The 13,108-nt window shown below is 38.8% G+C and overlaps 1 protein-coding gene and 2 long non-coding RNA genes across 5 annotated transcripts; 2 read left to right on the top strand and 1 right to left on the bottom strand.

Moving 5' to 3' along the window:
- Positions 1-6,733: 6,733 nt before the first annotated feature.
- Positions 6,734-7,713, top strand: LOC115163257 (uncharacterized). The gene is made up of 2 exons (XR_003869715.1): positions 6,734-7,045; positions 7,428-7,713. It is a non-coding gene; the product is annotated as an uncharacterized LOC115163257 (long non-coding RNA).
- On the bottom strand, positions 7,361-13,083 carry LOC115163255 (uncharacterized). 3 transcript variants are annotated; one of them, XM_029714984.1, is made up of 5 exons: positions 13,011-13,083; positions 10,932-11,032; positions 9,847-9,898; positions 8,954-9,183; positions 7,361-8,774 (listed from the first exon to the last, which is right to left on the bottom strand). In XM_029714984.1, exons 1-5 carry the CDS (start codon positions 13,015-13,017, stop codon positions 8,487-8,489), a joined length of 678 nt encoding a protein of 225 aa, XP_029570844.1. In that variant the 5' UTR covers positions 13,018-13,083; the 3' UTR covers positions 7,361-8,486. The 3 variants fall into 3 exon arrangements, 2 of the variants coding, with proteins under 2 accessions (XP_029570844.1, XP_029570845.1); XM_029714985.1 differs by lacking the exon at positions 13,011-13,083 and adding an exon at positions 11,950-12,376; XR_003869714.1 differs by lacking the exons at positions 10,932-11,032; positions 13,011-13,083 and adding an exon at positions 10,020-10,142.
- LOC115163258 (uncharacterized) lies at positions 9,181-12,998 on the top strand. The gene is made up of 2 exons (XR_003869716.1): positions 9,181-9,427; positions 12,959-12,998. It is a non-coding gene; the product is annotated as an uncharacterized LOC115163258 (long non-coding RNA).
- Positions 13,084-13,108: the final 25 nt, after the last annotated feature.

Here is a 13,108-nt window from a genome sequence, read left to right as displayed (position 1 = left end):
GCACGAACAGAATGAACTGAACTAAATAAGGAGCTGATGAGACCAGGTGAGTAACTAACACAGGTGAAATCAATGAACAAAAATGAAAGACAGGGCTACGTTCAAGAACACAAAGAAACAGGGCTACGTTCAAGAACACAAAGAAACAGAACACAAGGTTGACTAAGAAAATAAATACAGAACCTTACATATGGGCTTAATTTTTAAAAAAGAAGACAACTGTACCATGTCAGATATAGAGTTGAAATATATTACATTTTGAGTTTGCATCACAATATTGCACTTTATATACAGCACAGAAGACTGAAATATATATATTTTGAAATGTTTGACATAGAAACACCGGATATTTGGAAATAATCTTTATTCATTAAAATTATAACACATATTAATAACATTCCACCCATGAGGCCAGAGGGAGCTTTTGGTCATTGACTGCAGGAAAGCTATCTTACATTCACCACTCTTTTTCAGGAGTAATTCTTTCCCCCCAAGTGATCTTGGAAGTAATAATTATATAATGCAAAGTCTCCAGTGTAGCAATGTAATTCTATGCATTGGATTTCATATGCTTGAAATAAATGAGTTTATAGTTGTGGAGTAATAAATTACAATTTTATACAGGTGTAAAGCATACATTTTGCAGGGTGCGTTGTGCATAATTTAAGTAATTGATGCATTCTGAAACTTATTTGGGCCTAAAAGTTAATTGCATCAACAAGTCTGTTGATTTACAACTTCTTTGACCTGGATTGAAGAGGTCATATTTATGTATATTTTTGTTATTATTTTATATTAATACAATTGCTCAGAGAACGAGAATGGTTGAACAAATAATACAAAAAAAATCGTGAAAATTATTGGCACCCCTGTTTTCAATCCTCTAGCACCCTCCCCCTTGGGTACTTTTCTTCATATGCTTCTGTTTTTCAACGCCAAACCCGCTATTGGTGTGCATGGACAAAGCTCTTTTACATGTCATCTGATCATAGCACCGGTTCCAATCCAAGTGCCAATTCTGTTTATCAAACTTGAACCAGTGCTATGGTCAGATGCCATAAAAATATAGCCTTTTGTCACGCACACCAGTGGTGGGTTTGGAGTTGAAAAACAGAAGCATATGCAGAAAAGTACCTCATACCTATGGTAAAATATGCTGGTGGATCTTTGATGTTACGGAGCTATTTTGCTTCCACTGGTCCTGGGGCCTTTGTTAAAGCGACAATCAGCAGTTGAGACAATAACAAAGCGACCTCCTCACCCCAGTTTTGGTAAAAAGCTTAGGAATAGGGCTGGAGAAATGTAACCACTCTCAAATTCATAGACAGAGCTATGGATGTAAGGACTGACCATCCATTACATAAAAATGATAGTTTTAACCATATTTTGAGGCTATATAGTGTTTGTTCACATTTACTTTGTTTATCAACACTGGATTGAAACAAGCTTATATTTGGGGTTCTGATATAGTATGATGGTTTAACTAAGCTCAGAAGGCATGTATAAGTTATATTCTTCAAGAATCAATACGAATATTTCATTAATTCAGAAGTCCAAAAATTGATGATGCAACTGCACATTGCCCCTTTAAGGTCAACGGCATTATGAACTTTACAAAGTACCAGGTAATCTTTGCCAAAAACCTGGTTCCCTTTGCTTGGAGGCTGACACTTGGCCACAACTGGATCTTCCAGCAAGACAATAACCTCAAGCACTAATCAAAATCCACAATGAAATGGTTAATTGACCACAAAATCAACATTTTCCCAATGGCCATCTCAGTCTCCGGACTTGAACCCCATGGAAAACTTGTGGATTGAAAAGGGCAGTCCATAAGAGCAGATGAAGGATATGAAGGATCTGGAAAGATTTGGTTTGGAGGAATAGTCTAAGATCCCTCCTTAGACTCTGAGTTTTACTATCTCATTAAACATTTTAGAAAAAGGTTTAGTGTCCTTATCCTCATACGGGGAGGGTGCTAGAGTATTGAAAACACGGGAGCCAATCATTTTGACCTGTATCTTTTTGAGTTTTTTGTATTACTTTTTAAACAAAATCTCTTTCTCTCAGCAATTGTATTAGTATAAAATAATAACATTTCCTTATTTTTTGCATACAATATAGCTAAGAACGTGTATTATATATTTTATACAGTATTTTTTGCTCAGCTTTATCAAGGGTGCCAATAATTATGGACCTGACTCTATATTCATGAGGTACAAATGCACAAGCAATCAACCTTTGCTTTGAGATGCATTCAGACAGGTTCAGACCAATCTGAGTTTTCATCTACTGGGAGAAATTCTGTGTGAAAAAATTGCTACATCAACACAGTATATTGGTAATACAATAGCTATGAGCAGAGTTCATGCTCAGACTTGCCCTCTTGCAACACTGGGAATGTAAAAGTTGCCCTCAAACATCCCTTATCTTCAAAGAGCAAAATGTCAGGACACATTTCAACTGGGACTTATATGTACTGTGGGTAATTAGGTCTAATGGCAAATGGAAAAGACCTCTACTGAACCCATGAACATACAGGGGAACACATACAGCGACAAAACATCTCATCATTGCAAAGATCAGACTTAAGATGAGAAAAACCCAAGACCAAAAAACAGGAACAAAAAAGTTCCACACCGCATTCCATAAAACCCAGGAGTAAATTACACATTACATTTGGAAATTTGGACTAGGCCAAAATAAAAATGTCTCAACAATAAATCAGCAGGGATTTAGGAGAAGGAGAAGGGACAAGTCAAATAAAAATCATTGGACAAAGTAGTGAAGATTTGTGGCACTATGACACCTTTTTTTCTGGAGGTCAGGTACTCTCTCCCAAGACCAAGCACGTTATTGGCCTGAAGCTTAGAAGGTCTATAAGGACTAAATAGAACTGGGTAGTAGGTCTGGAACAAAAACAACAGTGTAGGAAAATATCAATTTTTTTACACAATGCAATAACAATAGTAAAAGAGTTTGAAGTTTGCAGCCCCAAAGTGTAGGGGAGCTGTCAAAACAGAATTAGAATTGCAGGTGTCATTGTGGCGTGTATGGTGCAGCACCTCTCTTCTCTCCCTGCTCTGGCTTCCTGGTGCTAGAGGGCACACTTTCTGACAGGTAGAGCATAGGCGTGCTAGTCAGGCCAATTTGTTGGGACAAACATGTATGGCCTTGCTAACCCACACATTTCCCAAAAGGAACAAACACTGTTCGGAACAGACCTGTTTGAAAACATCTAGGAATTCATCTAGGGACAATCATCCCTTTTTATATATATATTTGTACATTCTTAATTACAATGATGACTTGTCAATCCCTAAGGACTGGTCAAAAGGCAAGGCATTGACACTATCCATGCTGAGATGGTCAAGAACGACCCCTGAAATTGCATCGAAATGCACTGATAGACCTGTTTGAAAACATATGGGAGTTCATTTAGGAATAGTCACACTCCTCTCTGGCTTGTTTTTTTTTTACAAAAAAAGGGTGGCTGCATGGACCACACATTCACTATACGCGACATCATACAACGATGCCTGGAATGGAAAGCCGCTTTATACCTCAACTTGATCTAATTCAGAAATGCTTTCGACAGTGTGCTCAGAAACAGCATTTGGAAAGTCCTCTCCTGGCATCCCCCACAAACGTATTACTTGTTAGCTGCCTCTAGAGGGAAGTTGAATTTGCCATCCTTGTTCACAACCCTAAAAGACTGGTTCTCCATCATCTGTGGCATACCCCAAGGATGCATTGTCTCACCCATTCTTTTCATGGTTGCTACTGACTGATTCATCAGGAACACCGTAAAAGACCGACCTAGAGGGCCACATCCAGTGGACTCCCTTCTCAGTGCTTGAGGATCTTGAATTTGCAGAGGACATTGCTCTGCATGCTCTTTTCCTAACAATCCTGCATGCAGATGATCACAACTAGATTGAGCCAGTTTGCTGACCAACTGGGCCTGCAGATAAATGTGATAAAAGACCCAAGAGCTGAGAAACAACACACCATGTGTATTGAATCACATATTGTAGTATGTGAGGATAGACTGACCCTCAATTTTTAGAGGTAGCTAACAATTTTTTTCTGTTTTCAAAAACAGAACTGCTAATATAAAATTCATAATAATATTGCTTTGGCAAACACTGGAAATAAAAAAAACAGTCTATAAATGTGGTACATGTAATTATAGAAAGGAAATCTACATATTAAAATAAAATCTGTAGACATACTGTCTCTCTTTTTGTCAGGAATGGATCTCTCCTTACCCATTGTACATTGTAATCACTTAGCAGAAGACACTCTTATCCAGAGCAATTAGGGTTAAGTGCCTTGCTCATGGGTACATCAACAGATTTTTCACCTAGTCGGCTCCAGGACTCTTAACTGCAAAGCTACCTGCCACCTACCCCAGGCATGGGTGTGAAGGTGTTATCACAGCAATAAATGAATGTGTTCCTCTAGTTGGTCAGTAATAAAAGGCCTTATGGTTCGAACAGAAGGAGCGTGTTTTACAGCTTGTACCGATATCAAACCTTGTGAAATACTTTTATCGGGCCCACCTTCCTTACACACAAGTAAGGACTTGATAGGAAACATCAACACAATCCTTTGAAGTGACATTGTGCCAAGTCAGCAAACATTCCAACCCGAAGACAAATAAGAAAACGCTGTGAATGAGTATGAATCAGTGCCTGTGACTTTCAAATATACACATATGTACACATACTGGAGTATGTTTGATCCTCAAATACCACAAGTTATTTTCTATGAAGTAATATAGCTGTTTGATAAGTGGTACTTCAGGGATTCATATTCCATGCACTCATGTTGGAATGAAATTCACTAATAAAGATCGAATGTAGCAAACAGTTATTTTTCTTTTCAATCCTTCAATGGTGCCCCAGGAGGAATATTACTCATTCATCACAATCACATCCCACTTACCGATCACTTTGTTAAGACACAATGGTTAGCAACTTATTTTCCCACATTTAGTAATCAAATATTGCAGCTGTTTGAAGTTACAGGTACTGCAAGGGCAATTACTGTCAAATGACCAGCTCCAGGGTGTACCGTTACAGTTAAGTTATGTTTTAAATGTCATGCTCAAATCTTCCGAAGGTGTATGTGTAGCTCAATAAATGTAGTTTAGGATGATTTGTAACACATACATTTTGAATGACGTTTCGGCTATGATGACACAGACTCTATATACAAACAACACTTCCACAGAGTAAACAATCTCTTAGCTTCCCATAAATGCCAACAGTGTTAAACAATAGCCTAACCATACTGTACATTTGGCATGGTTAATAGATAAATGATACTAAAAATAAAGGCTCAATAGCAGTGTTCTGTCATTTTGCGGGTGGCTCATGAGTCTTAGCAGGTGAAAGTGCAGATTGATCTAGAGTGGACAAGATTTTCACTACACCCGCAATAACATCTGCTAAATATTGTGTATGTGACCAATACCATTTGATTTGATTTGATTAGACAAGGTGTAACAGGGGATTACCACAGAGGATTGTTAATCAGGCTCTTGGCATGAGAGTAGGGGGACTTTGGAACCCTGAACACACCCTAGTATTTATTTGATTTTGACACATTCCTTTTCAGCACTGAGTGAGTGCTAACTGTCAGTTCATCTGGACAGCTTAAAACCCTTTATTTTTGAAATATTTTTTTTTACATTTAAGTTGAAAAGTTGTATGGAACAAATGGTGTGGTACTTGGTAATTGTTTCCTTATCCTTTTCATTGTGTCTTTATGTTGCACGCTCTTGCAAATCCAGACTGTCTAGACAAAAGAAGAAGGAAAATATTATGCTCAGAATGAAAGACGTGTAAAAAGGGAGCTGTAAGAAGGAGGCAAGGTTGCAATATAATAAAAAATAAATGTTAATCAGGTGCATAACACAGCATAACTCATTTTATAAAATGGAGGATGGTTCCTTATCCCTAAGAGCTCAATATCCCCAATATCATTCTAATGCATGGAGTTCCTCCAGCCCATAGAGACCTAACTAAATAGAAAAGACTGAGAGACCAGACAGACTAATTTCTAAGTATGATTAAGGTAAGGAATTCAATAAGTAAATTTGTCATTTGACTGAACTATCCCTTTTATGTTAGTGGGAACACTTTCAGTTGCTTATGAATGATTTGTGAAGCATTCATAGGTCTTATAAAGGGTTATGAAGGGGGAACACTCACTTTAGGGCTTGAGACAATTAAATGAGCTGAATGTGATAGTCGATGAGGCTGGGGTTCTATATTAGGGACAATGCCTGCTTTGTTTTTGAAAAGCTACACAGTGTTCTTGTTGAGATATTTTTTCATACAATTGATATCCTTTGTTTTTACCCAAAACCCTGCCTTGCCTCCACTCCCACCAATGGTAGAACCCAAAACAGTACCAATCCGCCTTGTCACATTTGTCAATCAAGTTATAAGACAACTAATTTAGGCCATTGAGCACCACAGCTAACTTTTCCAATTGGCTGGAATAGAAACCCAGGAACCTATGAACTGCCAGTAAAAGTTTTAAATATCAGCGATGAAATCTGGGCCCAACATTTAATAGTAGCTCATAATGTAGGCCCTATAGATTTCTTTAATTTCATATGTTCAACATCAACTAGAGGTCAGGAGAAAGGAACATACTTGAAGTCTCCTCTTTCAACTATTGTACTCTCCTTGTGTGCAATTGCATCTCTCCTCCTCCCATTCTTTGCCTTCAGTCTAGTACCTCATAGGTTCTTCTGAGGATCTTCTGATGACACGACAAACACTAGCGTTACCTGCAGCCCTTGGCTTCCTCTCTTCTAGAATCCTCATTATTAATTCCATCCTGATGAATGAGAGCACACCCAGACATGCTTCAGCTCAGATTGTATAAAAAGAGAAAAAGGTGCTCTACTGAGGATTTAGAAATCCAAAAAGAAACATCTTACCCCAGGACCCTTCACAAGATCACTATCCCAGAAAACTGGTTGGTTAATGAGTTGGACATCATAAGAGGTCAAGGATCACAGCAGGTATGTGCTGCATTATGCTTGCAGCCTGCATACATGAGAAGGTTATCATTTTGGATGTGGGTTTATGCTACAATAATCATGGCTGCTACTGCTGCTCCAACATAATGTTCATAATAGAAGACAGGAGAGTGACAGTAAACTACTGGGGTAAAAATTGTCATAGTTATAAGCAGCTGTAACAAATGTACATGAACACATTCTGATTTGCGCGCGCATTTGGCAGGCACTGGATTATGCTTTCCATTACACAAAAGTCGTGCGCGATTATCAAACCCCCTTTGACCTGTTGTGTGTCATAAAAACATGAAATCCTTATCCAAGTAGTTATCTTTTATTGGTGCGTGTTTTTGGTGATATGTAACAATATGATCATTTTGGACAGGCAGGCCTACTTCTATCCCTGCTCAACCCCGCTTTATATCGGTCTCGGAGGAGACTTGGATCCCGAGGCAGAGGATGGTGTGCACGGAGGGTAGAGTGGAGACAGGCGTCTCTTGAGTTGGATGTGACCTGATGCGACGTGCACTTGCGTCTGCCTCCATGGAAGATCATTTTTCCACACCAAGAGCGGTCAATGTTAACCTTATTGTTTTGTTTTTTTTCTTTTGTCAGTGGGTTTTGAGATTATTCTTGCAATGACAAGCACTATAAAAAATTCTAGATCATTACCGTTTGTCTATTGTCATTAATCTTGGTTTATTAGACACTTTTATTTGAATGATTGATCTATTTAAGTTAATGTTTCTAACTAAGCTTCGGTGTGCATCTGCACAGGGAAACTAAATAGTGAGTTGAAGGGGATGATGCTGCTAATGTCCTTTGGGTAGGCTTTTCAATTCATTTACAAAATGAATGCTTCTATAAGAAACAATATACTGTCTTGTAAAAAAGCAGGATGACATCATTAGAATTGTATATATATATTTATAAACTTCAAGCCCTGAATGCTGCTTGGCTGACAGCCGTGGTATATCAGACCCTATACCATTGGTATGACAAAACATTTATTTTTACTGCTCTAATTATGTTGGTAACCAGTTCATAATAGCATGAAGGCACCTAGGGCGTTTGTGGTATATGGCCAATATCCAGGCACTTCGCGTTGCATCGAGTTAGAACAGCCCTTGGCCGTGGTATTTTGACCATAAACCACACCCCCTCGTGCCTTATTGCTTAAATATCAAAGTCAATAACTAAGAAGATAGCACTAAGCCCACACATATCCAACATTTATCCAATCTCAGGAATTCTAAAACCATTATTCCAATCATATCAAAAACAGACACTCGGAGGAAACTTCGACCGCAAACACTGAAATGCAAAGCAGGCCTACATCTCAAAACAAGTGCCACAAGTGTCAACGTTTGACATCGAGTTACAGACATTGTTTTGACTGTACACTATACTGTATTTACACAGACAACAAAGACCGAATAAATATTCAAAGGTAGCACATCTCTGAATTTGACAAATCACGCCTGAAGTAGCTGTCCTCCGCAGGCAAGGCGTATACATAGTCTGATGTGCCATAAGGTGCGTATTCTGGAGTGGAGACGCTCTCCTGGAGGTTGCAGTTCTGGTAGTGGTAGTGCTCTGGAACAAACCCATAACTCAAGTCCAGCCTCGTCGGAGAGTTGTAACACGACGAAGAGTAAGACTCCTGTGGCGAATAACTATTGTAATCGACCGGACTTGACATATTCAGGGAACCTGATGGTGAGCTGGGAGCCTGAAAAACAAGCCAGATGAGATGTGCATTACTATTGTAGTACAGTATAACGAAACCATTTCCTATTCCAAGCCAAATCTCTGAATGAACAAACAGCCTGAGCTTTGACAAATATTTCATATGACCGTGCGTAATTGCAAAGACAGGAGATTGCGCAACTGAATTTGAATAAAGCATACCATGCCATGGCCGTAATAGCCCATATTCGGGGAGTGATTTTCCTGGCGCCAAAGTGTTGTTGAGGTAGCGGGATGCAGAATACCACTGCTGTAGGTCTCGTTGGGGATCATCATGCTTATCAAGTGTTGATTGTCGAAGCTGTCCATCTGGACGTTGCTCTCTGGAATGGACCGCGGCTGAAAGATGCAGTTGGAATTCATCTCTTCAGGGAAATAATCAAAGTAATGGCCTTTAGGAATGAACGAGAAGGATCAGTCAGAGGGTGCATACATAAACACATGCAGGGAGACATGTAAATAAGTGAAGACTCCAGAAGTGATGTCACAGCACCACCAGCCAACAGCTAAAAAACACATTTGAATGCAAGTTTATAAAAAGGTCCCAGTACACTGCACTTTAGGAATGTGGGTCAGTGTCAATTGTATACAAAGATATATGTTCCAACTATTCTGCTGTGGTCGTTGATTCTCCATGTAAGTGTCAATCTAGATATTTTACCTGACCGAATCTGATGTGCAATTCAGACTCTCCGAATATATTTTATAATAGGCTTATGTGATGGATTTTACAGCTATTTTACTATTTGCATGTATGATGCATAATGCATTACCTTCTGTCTTTTGGATCAAAGCTTGTTTATTTGATGATGGTTTACTGCAACGCCCCCACTGGACATTTAAAATTGCATTTACTGCACTTTACTGTAGGCTACATGTATTTTCGTTAGCAGGTTTGGATACAGTCAAGATGAAAAACATTTTTTACGATAGAACATTGATTCTGGACCTTCCATGGTGATGCTTTGTCGTACATCGATTTTGGGATCAAGAGAATGTCAGACAATGGAACGCTGTAGCGAAATTCTGATTTATTTGGACGTATTTGAACTTACCTGACAAGGAGGAGGAGACGCAGACATCCTGACTCACCAAGCTTTGGGATTTCTATTCATTTAGGAAAATAAATAAGAAAGAGAGACAGAGAGAAAATATAAGTCCCCATTCATTTGCAACAGTTCGATTTTTTGGCTGGTTATTTTTCATTCCCTTGAAAGCTACTTGTTACCTTCAAATAACAAGTAGTCTACCACCCACTGTATAGCACAATAATGGCATTTGTTTTTTTGTTTTTTTTCTTCTTCTTCATTTTGGAGGGTTGTGTGTGTGTGTGTGTGTGTGTGTGTGTGTGTGTGTGTGTGTGTGTGTGTGTGTGTGTGTGTGTGTGTGTGTGTGTGTGTGTGTGTGTGTGAGAGAGAGAGAGAGAGAGAGAGAGAGAGAGAGAGAGCGAGATCTATTTCACTTGCTTTGGCAATGTAAACATATGTTTCCCATGCCAATAAAGCCCTTGAATTGAACATTTAGAGCGAGAGAGAACACGATAGTGAGACAGAAAGAGAGAGAGAGGGGAGAGCAAGAGAGAGAGAGACAGAGAGAGAGAGAGAGAGAGAGAGAGAAATAGATAACTACTAGCCTACAGTATGTGTGATCAATTAAGGGAGTGGCTCCAATAATCAGCGTCATCTTTGCCATATGTTCAGCATTATTGTTCTGATTGTAATATTGCCAATGGACATAAGAACATCTTTTCTGAATCTGAATTTGCTGTAAAATATCACATAAAACAGCTGGAACAGTCCCTACATGAAAAAATGTCCCACTGTTACTGTTAAACGATGATTGCTAGGCTACTAGAGAGTAGACCTGGTGGTCAATCATTAATGAGACATGCAACTTCGTGTTTGGGGTAAGGTTGGTGGCTGTTGCGGCAATTGAGGAAGTTATTGCAATGGGGATTTCATGGAGAGAGCAACACTTCCAATTATATTGTGTGTGTGTGTGTGTGTGTGTGTGGTGTGTGTGTGTGTGTGTGTGTGTGGGTGTGTGTGGGTGTGTGTGTGTGTGTGTGTGTGTGTGTGTGTGTGTGTGTGTGTGTGTGTGTGTGTGTGTGTGTGTGTGTGTGTGGAGGGGGGGTAATTACCATTCTAACCGTTTTAGTTGATGTCTGGAGAGCTCTTTTCTGTTGCAGCAACTGTTTAACCGTTGTCTTCACCCGCACGCCCTGGTACACCTTTGGCTTATCTGTCAAAAGAGAAAAACATGGTGTCGATATTTACTGTAAACAAACTTGAATGGTCCTAACCCTGCCATTCTCGAGCACTTTCACTGCCTGCTGCAGACCTTCACGCAACAATTTAATTAGGCCTACTTAATAATTTAAAACATTGGAATATTATTAAAATCACATTTCAATATTACTATAAGATTATTTTGATCAGGGTGTTTAACGCAATGTATTACATCTAGACTTATTTGTGAATTTCAAATGAATTATGCAATATAGTATGAACAAACGGCTGTCCTTATGCATCGCTGAAATGATGCCAAATTTATTGTATCAAAGTTGCCCATGCGAAAGCCAGAAGTGTCCTAATATTGTCCTACATAGGTCTATATCCTCTGTAGCCTGCCTCTGCGAGAACCTCGCACGACAGAGACTGGGTTTCGAATTTCACAGTCAATACAGTGGGCTTGCCTTCACACTCATTTCAAGCACAAAGGAAAGCTGTGCAAAAATTATATTGTAAATGTAACTTTTCGATTTAATCTAGGTAATATGTTTATTTTTATTCTATACATAGGCCTAAAACACAGGTTAAGCGTTGCGATCCATGAAAGGGGGCTGATAGCGGCATATTCCGTGAAAGTAGGGAAGTAATGTTAGGCTACAGATAAAGCGGGCAAACAATAGCCTAGGAAGAGTCAATAACAAAGACCGAAAGGACTCTACAAATCCGGCAAAAAATAAGGTGAAAATGGAAGACTTCGCTTGAGAAATTGTCCGATTATAAAAGTAAGTTACTTTTACGCTCCGTACTTAGCCAACATATCATTGGTAGACTATGGGATAACAATATGAGCTTTAGCCTACCCGACGATAAAATAAAAGTTGTTTTGGTTTTGATGATCATTCCCGTTAGCCTATAGAACCCCCATACCTGACAATTACGCAATAAAACCATTTCGTTTTCTGTCAAATTCATCCATTGAAGCAGGACTGCATTTGAAATGAAATTGAATACTAATTTACGCTATCAAAACAAAGCCTACTGTAAATGATCGGGTAATTGAACTGTAATAGGCAGATAGGTTAGAGCCGTTGCCTATACCCACTCTAAACACATGTTCATTGTTTTAGTGCAGTAGCCTAGCTTTTTGATTTTTATGCTAAAATGAACGGTACTCATATATGTATGCCTTCGATTGTAAGTCATGGCTTCACTTCTAACGATACGGGGGTATAACGTTCTCTCCAATGACTAAAGTCATTACAGAAACGACGCCACACAATGGTAGAAGTCATTAAGGCAGTCAGAGACTGTCTCAGGAGTGGAAAGTTGGCGGTAAAGGTGATTCGATAATAGCAGCTGCCGGCAGAATCTAAAGAGGTGTGCTTGGCTGTCAAACCCATCCTTTTAAATATTCATATACTGAAATGTCAGATCATGATTTGTCTTAAATGTGGCAAATATTAAAGCTACCCAAAAGACACATCCCACTGATTACTGCTTAAAATGGCCATTTGTAAATTTACATATTAAAGTATGATTAGAATGACTACAATTACAGTTGAATCGACAAGAATAATGCAAATAAAACCGCGTTGGAGTTAAGTTATCCTTACGCCCTAACGTGGACGAAGTGGCCAAAAGTAGTGATGTTTAAGAAATAAGCAAAATACTATTTTAAAAACGTTGTTCAATTAAATTGCAAACTATTGCAATAGAAAATAGCATACATCATGCAGGTAATAGGCATTAATCCACGTGAGGCCATTGTTGAAGATTAGTTTCCATTACTCTTTAGTTAAAACACGAGTTACATACTTTATCTCTAAGGTTTTCATCATAACCTCGCAGTTCCCATAGAAGTGAAACATCATGTTGTGCAATGTCAATTATTTCCAATCGTTTTGTTCTAACATTTCTATTTCTTTCTTTCTTTCAGGAGGAACGTAAAAAAGAACCATGATCCGAAGAAAAAAGAATGATAAACTTACCAGACATGTTGTACAAATTAAGAAAGAGTCCTGGAAGAAGAGCAGTTATGAGATTCCACAATGTCCTTTTCTGGCTCAGTTATATGGGCTATAACGAA

Source organism: Salmo trutta, chromosome 26 (genome assembly GCF_901001165.1).
Source record: "Salmo trutta chromosome 26, fSalTru1.1, whole genome shotgun sequence".
In the NCBI taxonomy this organism is placed as follows: Eukaryota; Metazoa; Chordata; class Actinopteri; order Salmoniformes; family Salmonidae; genus Salmo; species Salmo trutta.
The sequence above is the reverse complement of the archived record's forward strand: the minus strand, read 5'-3'. Positions and strand labels throughout refer to the sequence as shown.